General features: G+C 36.6%; 1 protein-coding gene across 1 annotated transcript; it reads right to left on the bottom strand.

Moving 5' to 3' along the window:
- Positions 1-22,753: 22,753 nt before the first annotated feature.
- LOC116017784 lies at positions 22,754-24,261 on the bottom strand. The gene has a single exon (XM_031258417.1). It carries the CDS (start codon positions 24,078-24,080, stop codon positions 23,196-23,198), a length of 885 nt encoding a protein of 294 aa, XP_031114277.1. The 5' UTR covers positions 24,081-24,261; the 3' UTR covers positions 22,754-23,195.
- Positions 24,262-25,048: the final 787 nt, after the last annotated feature.

The raw sequence follows: 25,048 nt of genomic DNA, 5'->3' as shown, positions 1-25,048 counted from the left end.
CTCCTCAAAAACCAAAAAAAACCCCATTGATATGGATGCTCTTATTATTATTATCATGAATGGAGAGGTTCAAAAGCGTAGTGATTATGTCTTCTTGAAAATCAGGGTGTATATCATTCTGAGACTTGGTTTCAGAGTGGGGGCACAACAGGTAGCATACGCCCGTGTAAATAGTACAAAATCTCTCAATTCTATGACATTTTTTTTCGCACAAGCAGGACACGCCCGTGCAGATAATACAAAATGTCTCCCAATTCTAAGACATTTTTTTCCGCACAGGCAGTGCACGCCCGTGCAGATAATACAAAATATCTTTCAATTCTAGGACATTCTTTTTTCCGCACAGGCAGCGCACGCCCGTGCAGCACCCGTGCGGCACCTGTGCAAAGTTGACATAACCACTTCCTAGTTGTTTTTCACCATTTTATTACGATATGATCGATGAATATATATATACATATATATATATATATATATATATATATATATATATATGCTAGATGTTTTTTGCTCTCAAATTCTCGCCCAAAAGAATAGTAATGCACGGGCAAAGCACGTGAAACGCACATTCAATGCACGGGTGAAAATACTAATAAGAATGAAAAGAGTGTAGATAGGCATAGGGGAGGGTGGGGTCCACTGTGGGCGGGTGGTTTCCGGGTACGCCATCACACCGGACAGTTGGCACCTACGCGGAACTAAATGTCCTCCTCTCCTCTCCTCTCACCATTACTTTCATAAACATCAATCTATACCTGTGTTAAAAAAAAAAAATTACCCAAAAAAAAGTAAATAAATTTACGATTATATAGTGATTTTAGGAAGGGAGATTGCAATTTTCTATAGTAACAATCGAGTATATCTAGTATAATTAAATATGAAATATATGATTATATTAAATATTATTGCTATCGGTGTGAATCCACATAATATAATAGGAAGAAAGAATAGGTCATTACCATATAATAATATTGTATGTAAGGATATTTGTTTAAAATTATAACAAAAAAAAAAAATCAGTGTTGTCTTGCCCAGATACGATCCAATTGTGAATGTAAAAAGACTTTGTGTTTATATAAGGTATTGTGGGTACAATATCTGCATAACATTAAAATTAAGTTTGTTATACTGTTATGCAGATATTGTACCCACAATAACTTGTAGGTACAAGTTATTGAGTTGTATACTTGTATCTAGTGCAATCAACACAATACATTTTTTCTAAAATTTTATTATTTCTTATTAATAGAACAATATCCTCAGAACCAATTCAAATTAAATTCCAATTTAAAAAAAATAAAAAGTTTTATGTAAGAATATTTGTTTACCATCAAAACATTTTTCTTAATAAAAGTTATAGTATTTTTTTATTTTATTTGATTATTGATAGCATTTTCTCGAAAGCATATATTAGTATTAGTAATAGTGACACTTTTCAAATCATTAAATTCAATTACAATTCTTTATCTAGATTCTTTTAAAAGGGTTCAATATTACGTTTAAACGTATCTATATGTGTTATATTGAAAAATTATAAAATAATTATGTCGTGAGTATATTGTCTTTCAGAGGATTATATACGATGTATAGCACATATCAAGTGATTTAAAAACAAATTAAATAATTACAACATAAATACTTATAGATTATAATGTTTTACTAACAAAATTTTATTGGTAAAATAAATGTCAATAAATTTCAATAATTTACCACCAAATTTCATAATTTAATTATCAGATTAGCATTTTAGTTAGAATTGAATACATACTTTAATATACGATTTCTTAGTAACTATCATAAGGTGTGCAATCCATCTCAATCAAGATAGTATTTAAAAAAAAAATGAAACTCATGATTTATTGACCTTCTAAAACGACAATCGTATTTCACCCACTTGGTCACTTCTTTCGAAGCAAACTTTACATTTTTATTAATCAAATGAAAAGTACACAATAATATATAAACAACTACAAGATCGATATGTGTGTGTGTGTTAAAGGATAATATATAATTTTCTATTATATATAAATTATATATATAAATATAAATGTCACATAAAATATTGTACAAATTTTCAATAAGTTAAGGATATATGATCACTATACTACGGAAATTACGGCCGAAAGCAATAATTATTGATCTTCTAATTAATTTAACAAATCATAAAATAATAATGGGAGAATTCAGAATTAACAATATACAAATAGGAAAAATGATATATGGGCTCACATCAAGTAAATCGCTCATCATGTATGTGATTTTATTGATAGAAGAGAAATAAATTAATAAAAGTTGTGAGTTTTTTTATTTTTTTTTCATGGATGAATCCTACCACACCAAATAAGTAAAGTTTTTCTTTTTAAAGTATAAATTGCCCTAAGGGTTTAACTCAATGGTTCAAGGATCACCTTAAAAATCTTGCTCTAATAATCAAATAATCAAAGGTGATAAAAATTACGCTGATGATTGATTGGGTGACTCGCAACTCGGGACTATTAGACAAGGGTAAGAAAAAATTGAGTCTAAATTGGACTACTTATAGTATTACCCATACAAATATTAAGTACACTCAAATCTCAATGCCAATTAACTAGTTGTGGGTAATAATTTAGAGAATATTTTATATCTATTGGTTAGATTATTATTATTTTTTTGGCCATTTTTATATACTAACCGAATTTCGGTGTTTGGTGCTCTTAAGCTAAAAAAGAAAATAAAAAATAATTTTTATCATATAATATCGTTAGTGTTAATTAATTTATAGGTCCCAACATAAATCAATGGATCGCTAATTTGATGTTTAATAACAAATTAAATAGCAACAACTTAAATACTTACGGATTAAAGTGCTTTACCAACAAAAATTTATTGTACCAATAATAATACTATTTAATTTAGTAGAGCTTTTATCCATCTTACAATACACATATATTGTATTTATATGCATTTAGTTAGACATTACAAAAAAATGTCTAAATGTATAACTCAAACGGTTTGTTTTATGAATGAAAACTGATAGTAGGAATATAAGGTGGTTACAATAAAATCGGTGTGATAATGGATTAGGGATCAATAACTCTTACTCAATACAATCCTGGCTTCTTAAGGCATGTGCAATCCCTTTAGCCTAGAAAATGTGTTTGGTTTATCATGGTATTTAATTAGGCAAATTAATTTAGTAAGTAAATTACCAGTGATTTTATGGTTTAGTGGCACGAAGTGACTCTTCCAAATAAGAGGTTATCAGTTTGAGTCTTAGTGGGTGCTTCAATTGGAATAACTAATTCAATATTTAATATATTAATCAAACTTTAATAGAGTAAAAACTATTTTATCTGAAAATTAATAATATAATATTTTCAACGCAATATATAACCCTACAAATACACAAAGATAACTTTTGTATTCACTCATACATACACAAACAACGAGTTTTATTGGGTTAAAAAAAGGAGAGATTCAAAGTGCAAGTAGTGTCATCAGGTAGGATATGACTATTTTATTTTATTTTTGTTGGTGATAAATAAATAAAGTGAAAAATGAAAGAGACTTGACTTGTGAGGTTGAAAAGAAGAAAACACGTTAATGGTAAAGCCAAATATTAAGGCGACTTATGGGTTAAGTTTGCATGGAAGATTAGGCTATTAGCTTACCTCCTTAATTACGTCCTGCTTTTACTTTTCCCGAAATTTCATCTCTACTTTCCACAACAACTCACATACATTTAATATTTCGACCAAATTTATTATCATTATTTTAATGATGGTGATGGTGATGATATCTCTTATGTAAATTGGCAATTTATTTCACTTTTAATAATACTCTTTTTGTCTTATTTTATATCTAATTTAATTGATAAGACCAATATACAAATCGTACATGTCTATTCTAAACCTTTCTTGATTGGTGGCACCAGGAAGTTGACCATGCCCAGATGAGTGAATAGCACGTGGAGCGTTGTTTTAGCCATCTCATCAACTCGAGTTACCTCAGCACAGGCACATGACGTTACCAACTTCACTAACGTGTAGATGAATGCCACATACTCCTTTTCAGTAGAACTTCGACATGCTTTGAAAGTTGGTTTAGAATAAGGGACTTTTAGACTTAGACACTCTTAGTACCTCGCTAGAGCTTCCCCACTGTGAACTTTAGTGACTTATGCACTAAGACTTATACATGTATAAAACACTACTCTTATCTACAAGAATACATATAATAAACATGTCAACATAACATATTGTCACCAAATAATAAACATTATCATTATATATTGTTTAATAATACTTGACTTAAGTTATTTGCAATTCAACTTTTTGTAACGTTCAGTTTAGTGTTAGTATAAAAATTTATAATTTTCGAATCTACACTAAAAAATAGTATTAAATACAAAAGACTGAATTTAAAAACTATAACAAAATGTGTTTTATTAAAGTGAATAAGGAAGATGTATAAATATGACATGTAAAATAGAATAGAGTGAATAATATAGCTAAATAATGTATCCGAGTTTCATTACAAACCATTCTAATAAAGTTGTGTGATTATTGTTACAAGGTTGATCTCGAAAATACAAGGAAATAACGGAAATACAAACAGAAAATTATCCACGAAGGATAATATTACAGGAAATATCACAACCTACAAAAGGTTGAAAACCTGAACTACGGTTGAGGATGAAATCCGGACGATCTCGGGTGGTTGGAAGCACGAGTCGTGTTGCCACTCTCCTTAAAACCTTATTTACCGCCTCCCGGGGTGCTGGAGAGTTGCAGTCTAGGTTTCCCAGGATAAAACGTATTACGATCCAATCGTTCGAGCACACGAACTTGGATCCGGCTAACTAGGAACGTGGGTTCAACGCAGGTGGCTAGAAGGAAATGTGAGCAGAGTTTTGAGGAGAAAGCAGTGTATTGCAGTGTGTTCTTGGTGTGTTCCAAACCTGCTGCTCACAACGAATATATAGTGGAGGAAATGGATCATAGCAATAATCATGGCATTGATAATCCATTTGTAACCTCCTCCCACTAGCAGAATACTTAATTCTGTCATTAGCACACATTTACACCCACTACTAAGTCCATTATTCACGAAATAACTCTGAAAATAATGATTGGAATTAATCAAATTAATTCCGTAATATCAAGAGTCATTTATGAACGGACACAGTAGGTGAAACGTCGCGTTCGAGAGGTTACTGGAGTCGCAGTGCGAGACATGGTTCAGACTATGAACCATCGAGACATCGCCGTGCCGCGAGACGTCGAGAAGTGCAAGCTTCGAGACATCATACCGGCAGCGAGACATCGCACTGGTCCGCGAGACATTGGAAGCGCGCGCCAGCCCGCGCCACGCGACATCGCACTCGCACGCGAACGACCTTCGAGAGGTCGACTCCGCTGAGCTTCGAGACATCGAACTACCTCTCGAGGTCAGCTCATTTGATGTCTCGAACGAGAGATCAGTTCGATCTCATATGGTCTGAGATGGAAAACTCGTTTGGAATTTTGGCATAACTTAGCCCGCAAGGCCAGCCACTTTTCCGAACGACATTCGTGCCCGTAGGTGCCGGCGCACACAAGTTCAAGCCTTTCCGAACTCATTTTGGGGTTTGATTTGCACCCCCCCTGCGCGCGAGAGAGAGCCTCTATGCCATACAAGTCAATTAGCCTTAAAAAGGCTCTTGTATTTATAGTGGGGCAAATCTTCATTCCCAACCAATGTGGGACAAAGCTAATAAGCTTTTCCTCACTTAAAATTCCATCTCAAATGGGTCTACTTTGAGAACCAATTTCTCATTCACCCATTATCCATTATGAGCGTATAATATATCGATCTCTTCGTCTCACTACGAAGAATCCGAATCCACTTTGACCCGACCCAAATCGGATGTGGACCCTACATATACTTATACCACAAAATGGCCATTTAAAATGCCATTTTATTGCTAATTTTTTCAACAATCCCCCACATGAATGAAAATTGATTTTCAAGAGAATTTTGAAATCGGAAACAACTGCGTTCAACGGTTGATTCCTGCATAGCAAAGGTAGGTGTAACCCTTTGAACCTTGCCTCGTGAGATCTATATACTCTACTGGCTGTACGATAGAACGCGATGTCTTTGAACCGACTGTCGTTTGTGTAGACATTGACAAATCTCACACAGGAACCATCCAACCACGTCTTGTTCTCATGAGTGTGCTCATTTTGGTCGTGGGACACCTTCCTGGTTCTGCAAGAGTTTCTAAAGAATTAAGCCCAATTCAATTCTCCTTTGAAGCGACCCACACTTCTCTCTCACATAGGTGATTCTTTCTTGAGTTTCCCGCAACTCAACACATGTTAATTGACTTTGCGCACTTAGCACAAATCAATTCAACAATCGAATCATTAAAGTACTAATGTGCTAGCCTCTGTCGGGACTCACTGTTTTAACGAGGAGTGGTAGGGAGTCCGGGACCCCCACAGTGACATGCTATTCCATAATTTAGTTGTCCCATTGAACCTAGGTGCCAGCTAGGTTGGGTGTCCACTATGGAAGTTTTAGCTCAAGGGCTTTAGACCTATTCCTCGTGCCAACCTCTCGACAACTTCTTTGCTTAACCCTTTGGTTAGCGGATCCGCTATATTGTCTATTGACCTCACGAAGTAAATCGAGACAACACCAGTTACGAGGAGTTGTTTAATGATGTTATGTCTACGACACATATGTCTAGACTTACCATTATACATATGACTCTTTACTCTCCCGATTGTTGCTTGACTATCACAATGCACACAAATTGGAGGTACAGGTCTTTCCCAACTAGGAATGTCTTCCAAAAAATGGCGTAACCATTCAGCCTCTTCACAGCATTTGTCCAAGGCAATCATTTCAGATTCCATTGTGGATCTAGCTATTACTGTTTGCTTGGAAGATTTCCACGCAACGGCTGCACCGGCTAGTGTAAACACATAACCACTCGTGGATTTAGAATCTTTAATGTCAGATATCCAACTCGCATCGCTATACCCTTCGAGTACAGCAGGATATCTTACATAGTGCAGTCCGAGATCACGAGTATACCTTAAGTATCTCATGACTCTTACTATTGCCTTCCAGTGCATTTCACCGGGATTGCTAGTATACCTACTAAGTTTACTAACCGCGAAGGCAATATCCAGCCTTGTACAACTCATAAGATACATCAAACTACCAATAACCCGAGCATACTCTACTTGAGAGATACACTATCCGTGGTTTTTGGTCAGTTGAAAGTTTGTATCAAATGGTGTTTTAGCCAATTGATTATCATCCTTGTTAAACTTTCCAAGGATTTTATCAACATAATGAGATTAGCTCAACACAAGACCGTCAGGTCTTTTGATGATCTTAATCCCGAGGATTAAATCAGCCAAACCCATATCTTTCATGTCAAATCTTGCATTTAACATGTTCTTGGTAGACTTGATCATTCGATCATTACTACCAACGATGAGTATATCATCCACATATAAACAAAGAATGACGTAGTCATCTACCGTTTCCTTAACGTAGATACATTTGTCACTTTCGTTTATTTTAAACCCATTAGTTAACATCGAGTGGTCAAACTTCTCGTGCCATTGCTTAGGCGTTTGTTTCAAACCATAGAGCAATTTAACTAATTTACATACTTTCTTTTCTTGGCATGGAACCACAAACCCTTCGAGTTGGTCCATGTAGATTTCCTCATCTAACTCACCATTTAAGAAAGCTGTTTTTACATCCATTTGATGAACTTCCAAATTCCGCAATGCGGCTATGGCAAGGATCATCCTAATGGAATTTATTCTCGTCACAGGAGAATACGTATCGAAGTAATCAAGGCCTTCTCGTTGCCTGTAACCCTTGATTACAAGTCTAGCCTTATACTTCTCGATGGAACCATCTGGTTTCATTTTCCTTTTAAAGACCCACTTGGATCCTAAAGGTTTACAACCCGGAGGAAGATCAACAAGTTCCCAAGTGTAATTCTGTAGGATAGAATCCACTTCACTTTTGATAGCTTCCTTCCACATAGGACCTTCCGTAGAAGTCACAGCTTCTCGATAAGTCATGGGTTCGTTCTCTATCAAACAAGATAGAAAATCCGGTTCCTTTTCTATCAAACAAGTTAGAGTGTTCGAATCATACTCTAACAAGTAAGTTAGAAAATCTGGACCAAATGATTTTTCAACTCTCGCCCGTTTACTATGTCTCGGCTCGAGCTCAGATATTTCCTTAGAATGCCCGCCATCATCGTCCATAGTAACATCCACCTCTCGAAGTGATGTACTCATTCCGTCGACCTCTCGAAGTGTATCGATCACTCGAGGTGCATCGATCTCTCGAAGTGTATCGACCTCTCGAAGTGTATCGATCTCTCGAAGTGACGTACTTGGTCTCTCACTAGACTTACAAGGAAATACATTTTCAAAGAAACATGCATTCCTTGATTCAATTATAGTGTTCTTATGCACGTCCGGATTTTGGGACTCATGTACTAAGAACCGATAAGCACTACTATTGTGTGCATATCCAATAAAGATACAATCCACCGTCTTTGGACCTATCTTTATTTTCTTTGGTGTTGGAACCAAAACTTTGGCAAGACACCCCCACACTTTGAGGTATTGGTAAGAAGGTTTCCTACCTTTCCACAGCTCATAAGGAGTCTTATCGAGCTTCTTGTGAGGTACCTTATTCAAAAGGTAATTACTTGTCAAAATCGCCTCACCCCACATGCTTTGAGGTAGGCCCGAACTTATAAGCATCGCATTCATCATCTCTTTCAATGTACGATTCTTACGTTCGGCGATACCATTCGATTGAGGTACATAAGGTGCAGTATGCTCGTGTATTATTCCAACACTCGCACAGAAGTCACCGATAGGTACTTCGTACTCACCACCTCTATCGCTTCTAACCTTTTTAATCTTTCGATTAAGTTGGTTTTCCACTTCATCCTTATAAAGAATGAATTTTTCCTTGGCTTCGTCTTTGCTCTTTAGCAAATACACATAGCAAAATCGTGTGCAATCGTCGATAAACGTAATAAAATACTTATTACCACCTCTCGATTGAATCGATCTAAAATCGCACAAATCGCTATGTACCAATTCTAGTGGCTCAGTCTCCCTTTCAACCGATTTGAAGGGAGCTTTCGTTAGTTTTGCCTCAACACAAATTTCGCACTTATTTGTATTAACTTGAAAATTAGGGATATGGTTCATGCTAATTAATCTACGCATAGAATTAAAATTAACATGACCTAGTCTACCATGTCACAAATTGGAAGACTCAAGCAAGTAAACGGAATTAACTTTGCTTTTATTGATAATCGGCATTACACTGAGCTTAAAAAGCCCGTCAATTATATAACCCTTACCAACAAACATCCCTAACTTTGACAAAACTACTTTGTCAGATNGTTTTAGCCAATTGATTATCATCCTTGTTAAACTTTCCAAGGATTTTATCAACATAATGAGATTAGCTCAACACAAGACCGTCAGGTCTTTTGATGATCTTAATCCCGAGGATTAAATCAGCCAAACCCATATCTTTCATGTCAAATCTTGCATTTAACATGTTCTTGGTAGACTTGATCATTCGATCATTACTACCAACGATGAGTATATCATCCACATATAAACAAAGAATGACGTAGTCATCTACCGTTTCCTTAACGTAGATACATTTGTCACTTTCGTTTATTTTAAACCCATTAGTTAACATCGAGTGGTCAAACTTCTCGTGCCATTGCTTAGGCGTTTGTTTCAAACCATAGAGCAATTTAACTAATTTACATACTTTCTTTTCTTGGCATGGAACCACAAACCCTTCGAGTTGGTCCATGTAGATTTCCTCATCTAACTCACCATTTAAGAAAGCTGTTTTTACATCCATTTGATGAACTTCCAAATTCCGCAATGCGGCTATGGCAAGGATCATCCTAATGGAATTTATTCTCGTCACAGGAGAATACGTATCGAAGTAATCAAGGCCTTCTCGTTGCCTGTAACCCTTGATTACAAGTCTAGCCTTATACTTCTCGATGGAACCATCTGGTTTCATTTTCCTTTTAAAGACCCACTTGGATCCTAAAGGTTTACAACCCGGAGGAAGATCAACAAGTTCCCAAGTGTAATTCTGTAGGATAGAATCCACTTCACTTTTGATAGCTTCCTTCCACATAGGACCTTCCGTAGAAGTCACAGCTTCTCGATAAGTCATGGGTTCGTTCTCTATCAAACAAGATAGAAAATCCGGTTCCTTTTCTATCAAACAAGTTAGAGTGTTCGAATCATACTCTAACAAGTAAGTTAGAAAATCTGGACCAAATGATTTTTCAACTCTCGCCCGTTTACTATGTCTCGGCTCGAGCTCAGATATTTCCTTAGAATGCCCGCCATCATCGTCCATAGTAACATCCACCTCTCGAAGTGATGTACTCATTCCGTCGACCTCTCGAAGTGTATCGATCACTCGAGGTGCATCGATCTCTCGAAGTGTATCGACCTCTCGAAGTGTATCGATCTCTCGAAGTGACGTACTTGGTCTCTCACTAGACTTACAAGGAAATACATTTTCAAAGAAACATGCATTCCTTGATTCAATTATAGTGTTCTTATGCACGTCCGGATTTTGGGACTCATGTACTAAGAACCGATAAGCACTACTATTGTGTGCATATCCAATAAAGATACAATCCACCGTCTTTGGACCTATCTTTATTTTCTTTGGTGTTGGAACCAAAACTTTGGCAAGACACCCCCACACTTTGAGGTATTGGTAAGAAGGTTTCCTACCTTTCCACAGCTCATAAGGAGTCTTATCGAGCTTCTTGTGAGGTACCTTATTCAAAAGGTAATTACTTGTCAAAATCGCCTCACCCCACATGCTTTGAGGTAGGCCCGAACTTATAAGCATCGCATTCATCATCTCTTTCAATGTACGATTCTTACGTTCGGCGATACCATTCGATTGAGGTACATAAGGTGCAGTATGCTCGTGTATTATTCCAACACTCGCACAGAAGTCACCGATAGGTACTTCGTACTCACCACCTCTATCGCTTCTAACCTTTTTAATCTTTCGATTAAGTTGGTTTTCCACTTCATCCTTATAAAGAATGAATTTTTCCTTGGCTTCGTCTTTGCTCTTTAGCAAATACACATAGCAAAATCGTGTGCAATCGTCGATAAACGTAATAAAATACTTATTACCACCTCTCGATTGAATCGATCTAAAATCGCACAAATCGCTATGTACCAATTCTAGTGGCTCAGTCTCCCTTTCAACCGATTTGAAGGGAGCTTTCGTTAGTTTTGCCTCAACACAAATTTCGCACTTATTTGTATTAACTTGAAAATTAGGGATATGGTTCATGCTAATTAATCTACGCATAGAATTAAAATTAACATGACCTAGTCTACCATGTCACAAATTGGAAGACTCAAGCAAGTAAACGGAATTAACTTTGCTTTTATTGATAATCGGCATTACACTGAGCTTAAAAAGCCCGTCAATTATATAACCCTTACCAACAAACATCCCTAACTTTGACAAAACTACTTTGTCAGATNTCGTTGCCTGTAACCCTTGATTACAAGTCTAGCCTTATACTTCTCGATGGAACCATCTGGTTTCATTTTCCTTTTAAAGACCCACTTGGATCCTAAAGGTTTACAACCCGGAGGAAGATCAACAAGTTCCCAAGTGTAATTCTGTAGGATAGAATCCACTTCACTTTTGATAGCTTCCTTCCACATAGGACCTTCCGTAGAAGTCACAGCTTCTCGATAAGTCATGGGTTCGTTCTCTATCAAACAAGATAGAAAATCCGGTTCCTTTTCTATCAAACAAGTTAGAGTGTTCGAATCATACTCTAACAAGTAAGTTAGAAAATCTGGACCAAATGATTTTTCAACTCTCGCCCGTTTACTATGTCTCGGCTCGAGCTCAGATATTTCCTTAGAATGCCCGCCATCATCGTCCATAGTAACATCCACCTCTCGAAGTGATGTACTCATTCCGTCGACCTCTCGAAGTGTATCGATCACTCGAGGTGCATCGATCTCTCGAAGTGTATCGACCTCTCGAAGTGTATCGATCTCTCGAAGTGACGTACTTGGTCTCTCACTAGACTTACAAGGAAATACATTTTCAAAGAAACATGCATTCCTTGATTCAATTATAGTGTTCTTATGCACGTCCGGATTTTGGGACTCATGTACTAAGAACCGATAAGCACTACTATTGTGTGCATATCCAATAAAGATACAATCCACCGTCTTTGGACCTATCTTTATTTTCTTTGGTGTTGGAACCAAAACTTTGGCAAGACACCCCCACACTTTGAGGTATTGGTAAGAAGGTTTCCTACCTTTCCACAGCTCATAAGGAGTCTTATCGAGCTTCTTGTGAGGTACCTTATTCAAAAGGTAATTACTTGTCAAAATCGCCTCACCCCACATGCTTTGAGGTAGGCCCGAACTTATAAGCATCGCATTCATCATCTCTTTCAATGTACGATTCTTACGTTCGGCGATACCATTCGATTGAGGTACATAAGGTGCAGTATGCTCGTGTATTATTCCAACACTCGCACAGAAGTCACCGATAGGTACTTCGTACTCACCACCTCTATCGCTTCTAACCTTTTTAATCTTTCGATTAAGTTGGTTTTCCACTTCATCCTTATAAAGAATGAATTTTTCCTTGGCTTCGTCTTTGCTCTTTAGCAAATACACATAGCAAAATCGTGTGCAATCGTCGATAAACGTAATAAAATACTTATTACCACCTCTCGATTGAATCGATCTAAAATCGCACAAATCGCTATGTACCAATTCTAGTGGCTCAGTCTCCCTTTCAACCGATTTGAAGGGAGCTTTCGTTAGTTTTGCCTCAACACAAATTTCGCACTTATTTGTATTAACTTGAAAATTAGGGATATGGTTCATGCTAATTAATCTACGCATAGAATTAAAATTAACATGACCTAGTCTACCATGTCACAAATTGGAAGACTCAAGCAAGTAAACGGAATTAACTTTGCTTTTATTGATAATCGGCATTACACTGAGCTTAAAAAGCCCGTCAATTATATAACCCTTACCAACAAACATCCCTAACTTTGACAAAACTACATAACCCTTACCAACAAACATCCCTAACTTTGACAAAACTACTTTGTCAGATTCGAAGACCATCCCTAACTTTGACAAAACTACTTTGTCAGATTCGAAGACCATCTTTAATCCATGCTTGTTCAACAACGAGCCAGAAACAAGATTCTTCCTAAGGTCTGGAACATACAGCACATTGTTCAATGTCAATTCCTTCCCGGAAGTCATCTTCAAAATCACTTTGCCCACGCCCTCCACAGCGAACTGAGCAGAATTTCCCATCCAAACCTTCTCGCCCTCAACGGCTTCAAAGGTGTTGAACATCTCCCGGTTGCAGCATAAATGTCTCGTTGCACCGGTGTCAATGAACCACTCGCGCGGGTTGGAGCCCACCAGGTTCACCTCCGTGACCATAGCTGAAAGGCTAATCTCGGCCACCTTTTGGCTCACATCACCAACTACGTTGGCTTCAGAACCCTTTTTCTTCTTTGGAGCCTTGCACTCCGTAGCCTTGTGGCCAATCTTGCCACAGTTGTAGCATTTCCCTTGGAACTTGCCTTTGGAAACGCCACCTCTCGGACCCAGCTTCTGCTTGCCCTTCTTAGCCTTCTTGGAGCTCTGTCCGTGCTCCACCATGTTGGCCTTGGCACCTCCCACGAGAGGTCCCTTTCCATCACTGTTCATGTTCCCCTCTTCGACTTGGAGTCGCTGGATCAGGTCCTCCAAGCTCATCTCCTTTCGCTTATGCTTCAGGTAGTTCTTGAAGTCCTTCCATCCTGGAGGCAGTAAGTGGATCATCGATGCCACTTGGAAGGATTCACTAATCACCATGCCCTCGTCACGGATCTCATCGAAGAGCAACTGCAAGTCTTCGGCCTAACTGAGCACAGTCTTTGAATCCACCATTTTAAAGTCGAGGAACCGGCCAACCACAAATTTCTTTTGCCCGGCGTCCTCACTTTGGTACTTGTGGTCCAAAGCTGCCCACAGCGCCTTGGCTGTGTCAATTTTACGATAAACATCGTAAAGGGAGTCAACTAACCCATTCAGAATGTAGTTGCGGCAAAGGAAGTCAGAATCTTTCCAAAGCCCAACAGCCATTACCGAGTGAGGGTCTTGTTCCTTAACCACTGGAACCGTCTCGGTTAAGAACCTTGACAAGCCGAGAGTAGCGAGGTAGAACAGCATCTTTTGCTGCCATCTCTTAAAGTATGATCCCGAAAACTTGTCCGGCTTTTCAGCCGAACCACTTGGTACCGTAGGTACCCTCATCGTGGGGATATACCCCTCAGAGCTGACACCCCCTTGTGAACCTACGTTCACTGGTGCCTGGGAAGGTGCAACAGTGTTGCCGTTCCCACCATTGTTGTCACCAACGACATTCGGATTAACACCCTCAGTGTTTTCCATTTCTTTCCAGAAATTCGAGAATTAGAAGGGGAAAAAGCAGATAAGGTTTTAAGGCTGTTACAAGGTTGATCTCGAAAATACAAGGAAATAACGGAAATACAAACAGAAAATTATCCACGAAGGATAATATTACAGGAAATATCACAACCTACAAAAGGTTGAAAACCTGAACTACGGTTGAGGATGAAATCCGGATGATCTCGGGTGGTTGGAAGCATGAGTCGTGTTGCCACTCTCCTTAAAACCTTATTTACCGCCTCGCGGGGTGCTGGAGTGTTGCGGTCTAGGTTTCCCAGGATAAAACGTACTACGATCTAATCGTTCGAGCACACGAACTTGGATCCGGCGAACTAGGAACGTGGGTTCAGCGCAGGTGGCTAGAAGGAAATGTGAGCAGAGTTTTGAGGAGAAAGCAGTGTATTGTAGTGTGTTCTTGGTGTGTTCCAAACCTGCTGCTCACGACGAATATATAGTGGAGGAAATGGATCATAGCATTAATCATGGCATTGATAATCCATTTGTAACCTCTTCCCACTAGCAAAATACTTAATTCTGTCATTAGCACACATTTACACCCACTCCATTATTCACGAAATAACTCTGAAAATAATGATTGGAATTAATCAAATTAATTCCGTAATATCAAGAGTCATTTCTGAACGGACACAATAGGTGAAACGTCGCGTTCGAGAGGTTACTGGAGTCGCAGTGCGAGACATGGTTCAGACTGTGAACCTTCGAGACATCGCCGTGCCGCGAGACGTCGAGAAGTGCAAGCTTCGAGACATCGCCGTGCCGCGAGACGTCGAGAAGTGCAAGCTTCGAGACATCGCCGTGCCGCGAGACGTCGAGAAGTGCAAGCTTCGAGACATCATGCCGGCAGCGAGACATCGCACTGGTCCGCGAGACATTGGACGCGTGCGCCAGCCCGGGCCGCGCGACATCGCACTCGCACGCGAACGACCTTCGAGAGGTCGACTCCGCTGAGCTTCGAGACATCGAACTACCTCTCGAGGTCAGCTCATTTGACGCACTCGCACGCGAACGACCTTCGAGAGGTCGACTCCGCTGAGCTTCGAGACATCGAACTCATTTGATGTCTCGAACGAGAGATCAGTTCGATCTCATGTCTCATTTGATGTCTCGAACGAGAGATCAGTTCGATCTCATGTGGTCTGAGATGTCTCGAACGAGAGATCAGTTCGATCTCATGTGGTCTGAGATGTCTCGAACGAGAGATCAGTTCGATCTCATGTGGTCTGAGATGGAAAACTCGTTCGGAATTTTGGCATAACTTAGCCCGCAAGGCCAGCCACTTTTTCGAACTACATTCGTGCCCGCAGGTACCGGCGCACGCGCACACAAGTTCAACCCTTTCCGAACTCATTTTGGGGTTTGATTTGCACCCCCCCCCCCACCTCTGCGCGTAAGAGAGAGCCTCTATTCCAAACAAGTCAATTAACCTTAAAAAGGCTCTTGTATTTATAGTGTGGCAAATCTTCATTCCCAACCAATGTGGGACAAAGCTAATAAGCTTTTCCTCACTTAAAATTCCATCTCAAATGGGTCTACTTTGAGAACCAATTTCTCATTCACCCATTATTCATTTTGAGCGTATAATATATCGATCTCTTTGTCTCACTACGAAGAATCCGAATCCACTTTGACCTGACCCAAATCAGATGTGGACCCTACATATACTTATACCACAAAATGGCCACTTAAAATGCCATTTTATTGCTAATTTTTCCAACAATTATCTCTCCCATGATTATTCATCAACATATCATTTAAATAAGGATTTATTTTAAAATTTGTGAACAAAACAATAAATAAAGGGAAAATTTATCGCATAATAAAGTTTAACAATTATTTAATTTCAAATTAATACTTATGAACGTCTTTCTTGATCACAATTCACAATGCACTAATATTTACATCTCGTTGGATAAGACTATTCCAATTAAATCTCGATCGGGTCTTGGCTCAGGACACCACTCTTGTCAATTTTAAAAATTTTGAGAGAGGAAACACTTGGGAGAGTTAGAGTGACTTGAATTGGAGTCACCAATTGATCCTATGGTGAATATGAGTCACCTCTCTTTTTATTTTAAAAAAAAAAACAAAATTATTTAATTGTTGGAAGGCCAAAAATAGAGCCACTCTACTCTATAATTGCTAGATCTAAAATCCATGTCATCCCACGATGTCAAAACTCAAAATGGAAACAAAGAATTTACAAGCTACAAAAGATTGAAACAAGAAATGGTGATCATTTTCACTTTATTTAGTATTGATTATAATTATGATGCACCCACTATGTCCCTTTTGGGAATTATGAATTTTTTGGGGGGAATGCCCATTTCAAGAAAATTAGGGCTTTCAAACTGTATGCCCATTGCCTAGTAGCTAGCTAGCTCCCACCATAAAGAATCATGGTGGAATAATCAACGCAAAGAAAAAGTTATGATAATTATGTTAATATAATTATAATTTTGAGAAAATTACAATAATTTTGCTGTAATTTGAGAAAGAGATCCATTCAATTTGTGGGACCCACACATTATTCCGGGGAATATATATATTAGCTATTGCATGTCACATTCACAAGTCATGGATTTCCTACATGCCATATTCCTAAAAAAGAAAATGTTTAGTTAAAGCTATTATGCTTCTCAATCTTAATTTTTGCTAAAGTTAAAATGTATAATAATATACATAAAAAATTAAGGTTTTTTTTTGTTTTTTTAATGCATGTAAGTATATAACACTCAATATTATATCAATATAATACTAATTTGAAACTCAGGTCACACTTACAGAGTTGGACTCTTATTAAGATGATGAAAAATACAGAGCTCTTTAACATGACACACTTAATAAAAAAATTAAACTTATAACTTTGCAATTGCATTTGCAACCTGCATAGTAATTGTCCATAAAATTAAACTTTTACATTTTAATGTAATTTATATAAGTACATGGACATTTGCTAACCTCCAATAATTGACCTCAACACCATGGAGTGTTTGACAAAAGTTGTTAGTTGATAGTTGTTAGTGGGTTTGTCTAACTGATAGCATTAGCTGATTGTAAAACGATGTTTAGTAAATTAGATGTTAGCTAATAGCTAATTACATGCAAAATGAGCTTTAAGTGTATAATTTATTTTCTCAAAAAGCTAATCAAAAAAATTGTTTTAAGTAGCTTTTTGAATTTTAGCGTTTTGAAGCCATAAGCTGTTACAAAAAGTTGATTAACCAAACACTCACATTGATTGTTTAACCAAGTCAAACGTCTAATAGTGGTCTTATATAAGTTAGAACTCTAAACTTTAGGACACCCCAATGCTCCTTGAAATCATATGTACAAGGTAAATCATTGGATATGTTTTAACTGGCTTACGAGTCTCCAAATGATTGTACATTAATACCCAATATAAAGTCTCTTGTGTTCTTATCCTGCATCCTATACTATGTAGCTATTAATAAAATAAAACTTATGAACTTATTTTGAGCTAGTTTCCCATTTGAATTATTATCATCCCATGACTAAACTTCAACACTATAGGTCTTGTAAATGGTTGCAATGTAAGGGATGAATCTATACATTGGATATAACTAAGACCTATTTGTGTGTGGATAAGTGGATAAGTGTTTGTGATTCAAGTGCATGGGGCCATGGTGGCATGAATTTGTGAGGTGTCGGAGAGTTGGAGGATTTGGATGAGCCACGTGGGCAGAAACATTGTGCCAGGTAGGACGAGAGAGTCCGAAGGCGCAATATTGTGTACAGTTATGTTTGTGGACGTGTAATTCTCTCAGCCTTTGTGGAAGCTGTGCATGTAACTGTCCCAACTTCTGACTTGTCGTTTTCGATTGAGTGCCAGAACAAAGTGAACACCTCCTTGCCAGATTGTCCATAACGTTAACACACTCCTTTTTTTTTTTGAGAAATAACACACTCCATTCTATTCTATTGTTCTTCTCTTTCACTGGACCACCAATAATTTTGCTTCAAAATATCAACTCTATACTACCAGCTACAATGCTTAATTACCTAATTAAGTGTGATCTATTGGTAATTTATTATGGGTTTATTTAGGCATTTCATTAGGTGAATTTGGATAACTTGGAGGGAGGCTGAGTGGAAGATACTCATCCATCCTTAACCAAACGTCAATGGATCAATTATTGGCCTTGGTATGAAACATTCTTAAATCTTTAGGTCAGTTGTCTCACCCTTATATATGCCTACAATCCAGTGAGATGATTAAGGTGAAAACCCTATGTTACACACTTATAAAAAAAAATTAAAAGAAAAAAAAAAGAGATAAATTTGAGTGTGAATTTGTGATGAAGAAAGTATAAGGATGAATCAGGTGATGGATATAGTCATTCCAACCAATCCTTTGACCAATTGTAGGCCATCAACGAATATATATAAAGTCAAAAAGGAAGGACACCTTAGTCATAAGGTAAACATAGTTCCACCTTATTGATGTGATAATAGGTCATGCTTGACGTGAGTAAGTGTGTTCAATCAGACATATCCCTAAAAAAATAAACACCATATGGAATTAAACCGTTATTTTATATGGTTACTTTCAATGCTCCACCAGATGGAGTCATACCATTATTTTTTGTAAATGCAATTTGTGTTGCTCAATCGATATTTATGTAATTTTATGTAGCTTTTTTTTTTCATTGTTAACTAAAACACTAAACATGTTAATATTGAAAGTTAATTAAACTACTGTTGTTTCTACGGCAGGTTAATACCTAAACTTTGTTCCCATGGTTAATACCTAAACTTGACCACACAAATGACAACCATAATAAATGTTGGGCAGGTCACCTAAGATTGCCCAGAATAGTAACATTTTACAGAAACATTAATTAACGTAACTGCAACAAATGTCGAATTCAAATGGCACACCTCCCATAGCAAGTGAATTGAACATTCGACAGATAGGCCAAAAAAAACATAACTTGCGTATTTAAGAGTTATGAGTCTAATTTTTTTCAACATTCTCTTAGTCGAGCTAATATTTTTGGATATTTATGTGTAATAATCAATTAATCATATGGCAATATTGTTTTTTAAAAAAAAAATAAAAAATCCTACACTTAACACTTGTTATGGACCTCAGTATAGTTCGTGCACCAAATAGAGAAAATGTTGGGTTTTACTAGACCCAACATTATGGGTCTAAGGTCAAACCAATATTGTTAAGCCCAATTCAAAACTGAACTAAATTTGGGCCACATCGACTAACCTGTCGTATCCAATCTAATTCCTATGCCAATTAAATGGACTGTGCAAGAACGGCAAATTTTATCGTGGACTATGGTCCATGTAGAATCATAGACCATGAAGTATACATCATTTTAATTATATTTCAGTTTTATTTGATAATATTATTATGTTTTTAAGTTTTATTTTTCATACACTAGTTTCATTATAACAATAACAAAATATTATTTTAATTATATTACAGTTTCATTTGACAACATACATTATTACATAAGCTCTATTTGTTGTTTAATTTTCTACACACTAGTTTAATTATAGTAATGCTGAAATATTATTTTAATTACACTTCAGGTCTATTTGACAATATATGTTATTTATATGGTTCGGAGTTTTAGTTTCATTTTCTACTCACACTAGTTTCATTATAGCAACACTTAATTATCAATTTAATTATATTACAGTTTCATTTGACAATCATGATCCACACAGCGTTGTGTGAACCATAGTCCACCGTATAACAACTGTGCGAGAAGCCGAGAACACATCAAGACATTTTTTTAAAGCACAAAAATGTTCTTGACATGATTCAAGTTGCTGACCAACATTAAAAAAAAAAAGAAAAAAAAATTAATACAAATATTTTGAGGAACCTGTAAACCGCGGACATACATCTTATAATTTCAAATCTGATAAAAACACTTGAAATTATAGAACATATCTGTTTTAAGATTACCATCTGCGAACCAAGTTCTCCATAGCATAGCTAGAAAAGTTATTTCTATGTCAGATTGTATAGGAATAGTTTACTATTCCATCGAATCTTGTTGTAAAGTTTCACGTTGTGCTTTAATGAATTAACTCGTTACCTTTCAAAAAAAAAGATTACCATCTAAAATCTCCATCAATCAAACTACATCAAATCTCCAACCACCGCAAAATGCCGCACTCATGCCAATTACAATTGTTAAATATAAAAGTCATAGTGTAAATCAAGAAACATAATAAGACTCATAATAATCAATAAAGGAGCAATACAAAATGTTGGGAAGGGGCCACTTGAACATAATACTATGTATGTAGAAGTGAGATGATTAGAATATCCCGTCGGAGAAACCCACATGACACTTTAAATTGTAAGACAACCCCACCACAATGGAACACACAATTATCCAAACCTCCAAATCTTTTTCAGCGACAAAATTTAATGCAAACCTTATCTCATCAAATCAATTAATATTATTAAAAGGGGAAAAAGAGATAAAAAAAAAAAAAAGAAAAAAACAACTTGGCATTATCCATCTGTCCCTTCCGAAACATCCCAGTATCCTCTCCACCCCCCACCAAAAAAAAAAAAAAGGAAATACTCTATTACTCTATGTATTTCTTCTAGCACATTAGCAAGTGACTGATGAAAAGTAACAAGGAAATAAGTTTAGTGTGTGACCATGCTAATTATAAACTATAATTATGTTAAAATCAAGTGCATGATTGTGAATAAGATATAATAAATTATACATTTAATACTTAATACACAATATTTCATATGAAAATTATAATTAGGATGCTTTTGATGGGGCTGAGAAGTACTCAGGATCATTTTTCATATGAAAATTCCTTTCTCAGTTTTCAATTCCCTGTTTTCTGTTTAGAAAACTTGTTTACTAAAACTTATTTTTTCAAATTTATTTTTTCAAATTAACGTTATAAAATTAACAATAAGTTTAATTTCGAATTATTTTTAGACCTTATATTTAAAATATTTTAAAATATATTTGATTTAAATAGAATAAATATATATTTTACTTTGAAGTCCAATATATGTAAAAAAAATAAAAAATAAAAATTACATTTGATATCCGGACCAAATTTATATATGCATATAACATAAATAAAAAATATATTTGAACCAATAACCTATTAAGTTCACAAAAAATTTAATTTAGATAATATTAATATTTTTTGAGCTAATATTTAAAATATGTTTGGATATATTCATTTGAATGACATGACATGTATGTAATATATAATTTTTATTTTGAATTCTAATATAGTAATATATGTGTGAAATTTCGATATCTGATATCTGGACCAAAACCAATAATCAATTGAGTTCAATCAAAATATAAAGCGTGGTATAGGTTTCAATTTTTAATTTAGATAATGTGAATGATGTATAATTTTAAGCATAATCAAATAAGTTATGTTTAAATAGATAATGTAAATAGAAAAGATAGAAGATGATGATAAGTAAAAGAAGATGATAATAAATGTAATCATAGTAATGAATAAATATGTAAGTAGATAATGGTAAGAATGTGGTTACAATGACATATAGTCTAATAGATGATAGCTGATTCTTTTTTATAGTGTTTCAGTTTTCTTGAAAACTGAAAAATTATTTCTTGTTTTCAAAATGGAAAACTGTGCTAGTAAACATGTTTTCTGTTTTCTGTTTTCCAGTTTTCAAAATTTTCAAAAAATTAGAGAAATTTTCCAGTTAGTAAACGCACCCTAAATGTTTATAGTGGACTCTATATATAAATTGTTAAATAGTGCATGAACAGGTAAATTTACGAATTACTGCTTTTTTTGTGTGGAACCCAAATATAATTAACTCTTTCTCAGTAAAACTGACACATTTACGCTACAGTTGTCCAATCATTTTTTGTCTTTAAATCGTTCAATTTTTTCTTTGGGTCACACTTGTATAAGACCGTCTCACATATCCTTATTCGTGAGACGGGTCAGGTCGGGTCAAAGCACCATGCAAATGGCACACTTATATGCTCAAATATAACACTAACTAAGAATGCAATTTTTATTACAGAGAAAAAGTAATACATTTTTCATAATAAGTAATGTTGACCAGTGCCCCTTATAAGGACAAATATAATACTTTTGAGGAAAAAAATAACACTTTTAAATCGAAATGTAAAAGTATTGTATTCTCCTTTATATTTTATTAAACGTCACATCACTGATCGCCGCGTCACCCCTAATCTCTTATCTTCTTCTGGGGACAAACACAAAGTGGAACCGATTCCTCGCCCCACAATTGGACTGTTTCTCCCCGCTGCAACGTTTCACCATTGAAAGTGGCGTTTAGGTTTTTCGTTACGATTTAATAATTGTTTTGAGGTTCGATAATTTTAATGTACTTCATGTGGTCGTGTTGTTGGTAACTGACGGCCGTTAGATTTTAGATGCCAATAACGATCCACGGTTATAAAATCACGGGTGTTTGAGGGACAACGTGCATTTGCCGCGTACATCGAAACTGGATAACGCTTGTAGTAAATATATTTACATGGAAAAAATTTTAACGATCGGAGGGCACAAAGCGACGGCGTTAATAATAAAAAATTTTAATTGAGACATCTGGCCGTGAGGGCGTTATCTTGTACGGGTTACCGCGGGGTAGAGTAGACGGCCGTTAACGGCGGCGTCGAAGCCGATGGATCGGCACTTGATACCTAATGACGGTGGGAGGAGCGGCGGCGGGTTGCCGGAGGGGAGGGGATTTGTGGTCCGTTTGTAAGATCCGACCCATTTGTTTAGCATGAAACGGTGTTTTCTCCAGGGAGGAATATGGAGCCCTCGGCTCTTCAACGACCGCCTCGCGCCGTCGCTAACGGCCTTGAGAATCTGCTTTAACTGTTCGGATTTTCCGACGAAGATTCTCGGCATTGACTGCACGAGGCGCTCGTAGTGCTTTGTAGGTCGGGCGATCTGGAACTCCGCCGCGAAATCGAGGTCGATTAGGTATCGGGCGGCGTCGGGGCGGATAACGTCGATGAACTCGTGGTTTCCGGCGGTTAACCCGCCGGAACCCTCCCATTTCGTCTTGCAAACCGCCGCATTGTACCCTAACCCCCTCAGAAACCCCATCACGCGCCGCCGCAGAATCTGCTTGCTCGAATTCAAACACGCGTACATTTCAACCGCCTTCGAAACGTTAACGGCGAGAACCTGACGGAACAAATCCGAGTCGTTACTCATCATCATCGCCCCAACCGCATCCTCAACCGCCTGACCCGTCTCCAAATCCCCCTCCTCATCCGACCCGCTCTCCGGCAACCCATCGCCCCCATCCACGTCAGCGAAACTAAACAGAAGATCCGAAAAACTCGGCGAGGATTCCTCACCATAACCATCACCACTATGCTCGCTCCCACTGCTAAAATAACCGGGTTCACCCGGATCACGACCCACAATCCGGGCCTTAACCCTATCATCAAGCGGGTCTGTCACTTTCTTCATCCTTCCAAAACCCACCATTATTCCCTTGATTTCTTTCTGCAAATTTATATATATATATATTCGTAGAAGAAAGAAAGAATGTACCCTTCCCAAAACGATTTCTATTATATATTATATGATAAGCAGCAGCTTACTGAGAGCTCATAAGCTGCCAAGGTGTATATAAGGGCGATGAAGAGAAGGAGGAGCGAATAAGTGTGGAGCAGCTACTGCTTTAAAAGGCATAATTCTCTGGCATTTTCTTCCGAATATTCCATTATTTCACATTTATTATTTATTTTAAAAACACAATTATAGGTTTCGCACCAATCTAAGCACATATTTTAACAACAAATCATGATTTTTATATGTGCTCAAATTTTTAATATGTTATTTCATTTAAGTTAATCGGAATAAAATATTAAAATATTCTTGGCATGAAATATTAAGATAAGTAGTATGAGATATTTTCAACTACGAATAATAAAGTTAGAATGATAAACATATTTTTTACATTTATTTTAGGATAACGATGAAAATTAACCACTACTAATAAGTATGTTACATGCTTATTCAAAAAAAAAAAAAAAGAAAAAAAAAAAGAAGAAGAGGTAGTTGTTAGTAATAAGTACACTCATATACATTGAGACTCGAATCCACTCCATTTCATATGAGAGTGTAAATCGGTATCATTAGACCACAAGGTCTTTTGCGACAATGTAAATTTTAGTCATACGTTAACATTTTCTTCAATCTAAAATGTAATTTTCAGTTATCATAAAATGTTAAATTAAACTTCTTTATTAAACCTTTAATTGATAATGGAAAAATAAAATTATAATTTCATGTTCATTATTGTTGAATACTTTAAAGGAATGATATAAAAATAACATTTTTCATCCTAAAATTATAGGAAACAAGCATTTCTCATCTATATATTACGAAGTGACTTCTTTTTTTTTTTTTTTTTTTTTTAATCAATAGAGAGGGGGATACCCAGAAAACTA

The sequence above is a fragment of the Ipomoea triloba genome, chromosome 4 (genome assembly GCF_003576645.1).
Source record: "Ipomoea triloba cultivar NCNSP0323 chromosome 4, ASM357664v1".
Lineage (NCBI taxonomy): Eukaryota > Viridiplantae > Streptophyta > Magnoliopsida > Solanales > Convolvulaceae > Ipomoea > Ipomoea triloba.
The sequence above is the reverse complement of the archived record's forward strand: the minus strand, read 5'-3'. Positions and strand labels throughout refer to the sequence as shown.

Coding starts and splice junctions, on each gene's coding strand:
- LOC116017784 (XM_031258417.1), bottom strand. CDS start 24,080: ATGGTGGGTTTTGGAAGGATGAAGAAAGTGACAGACCCGCTTGATGAT.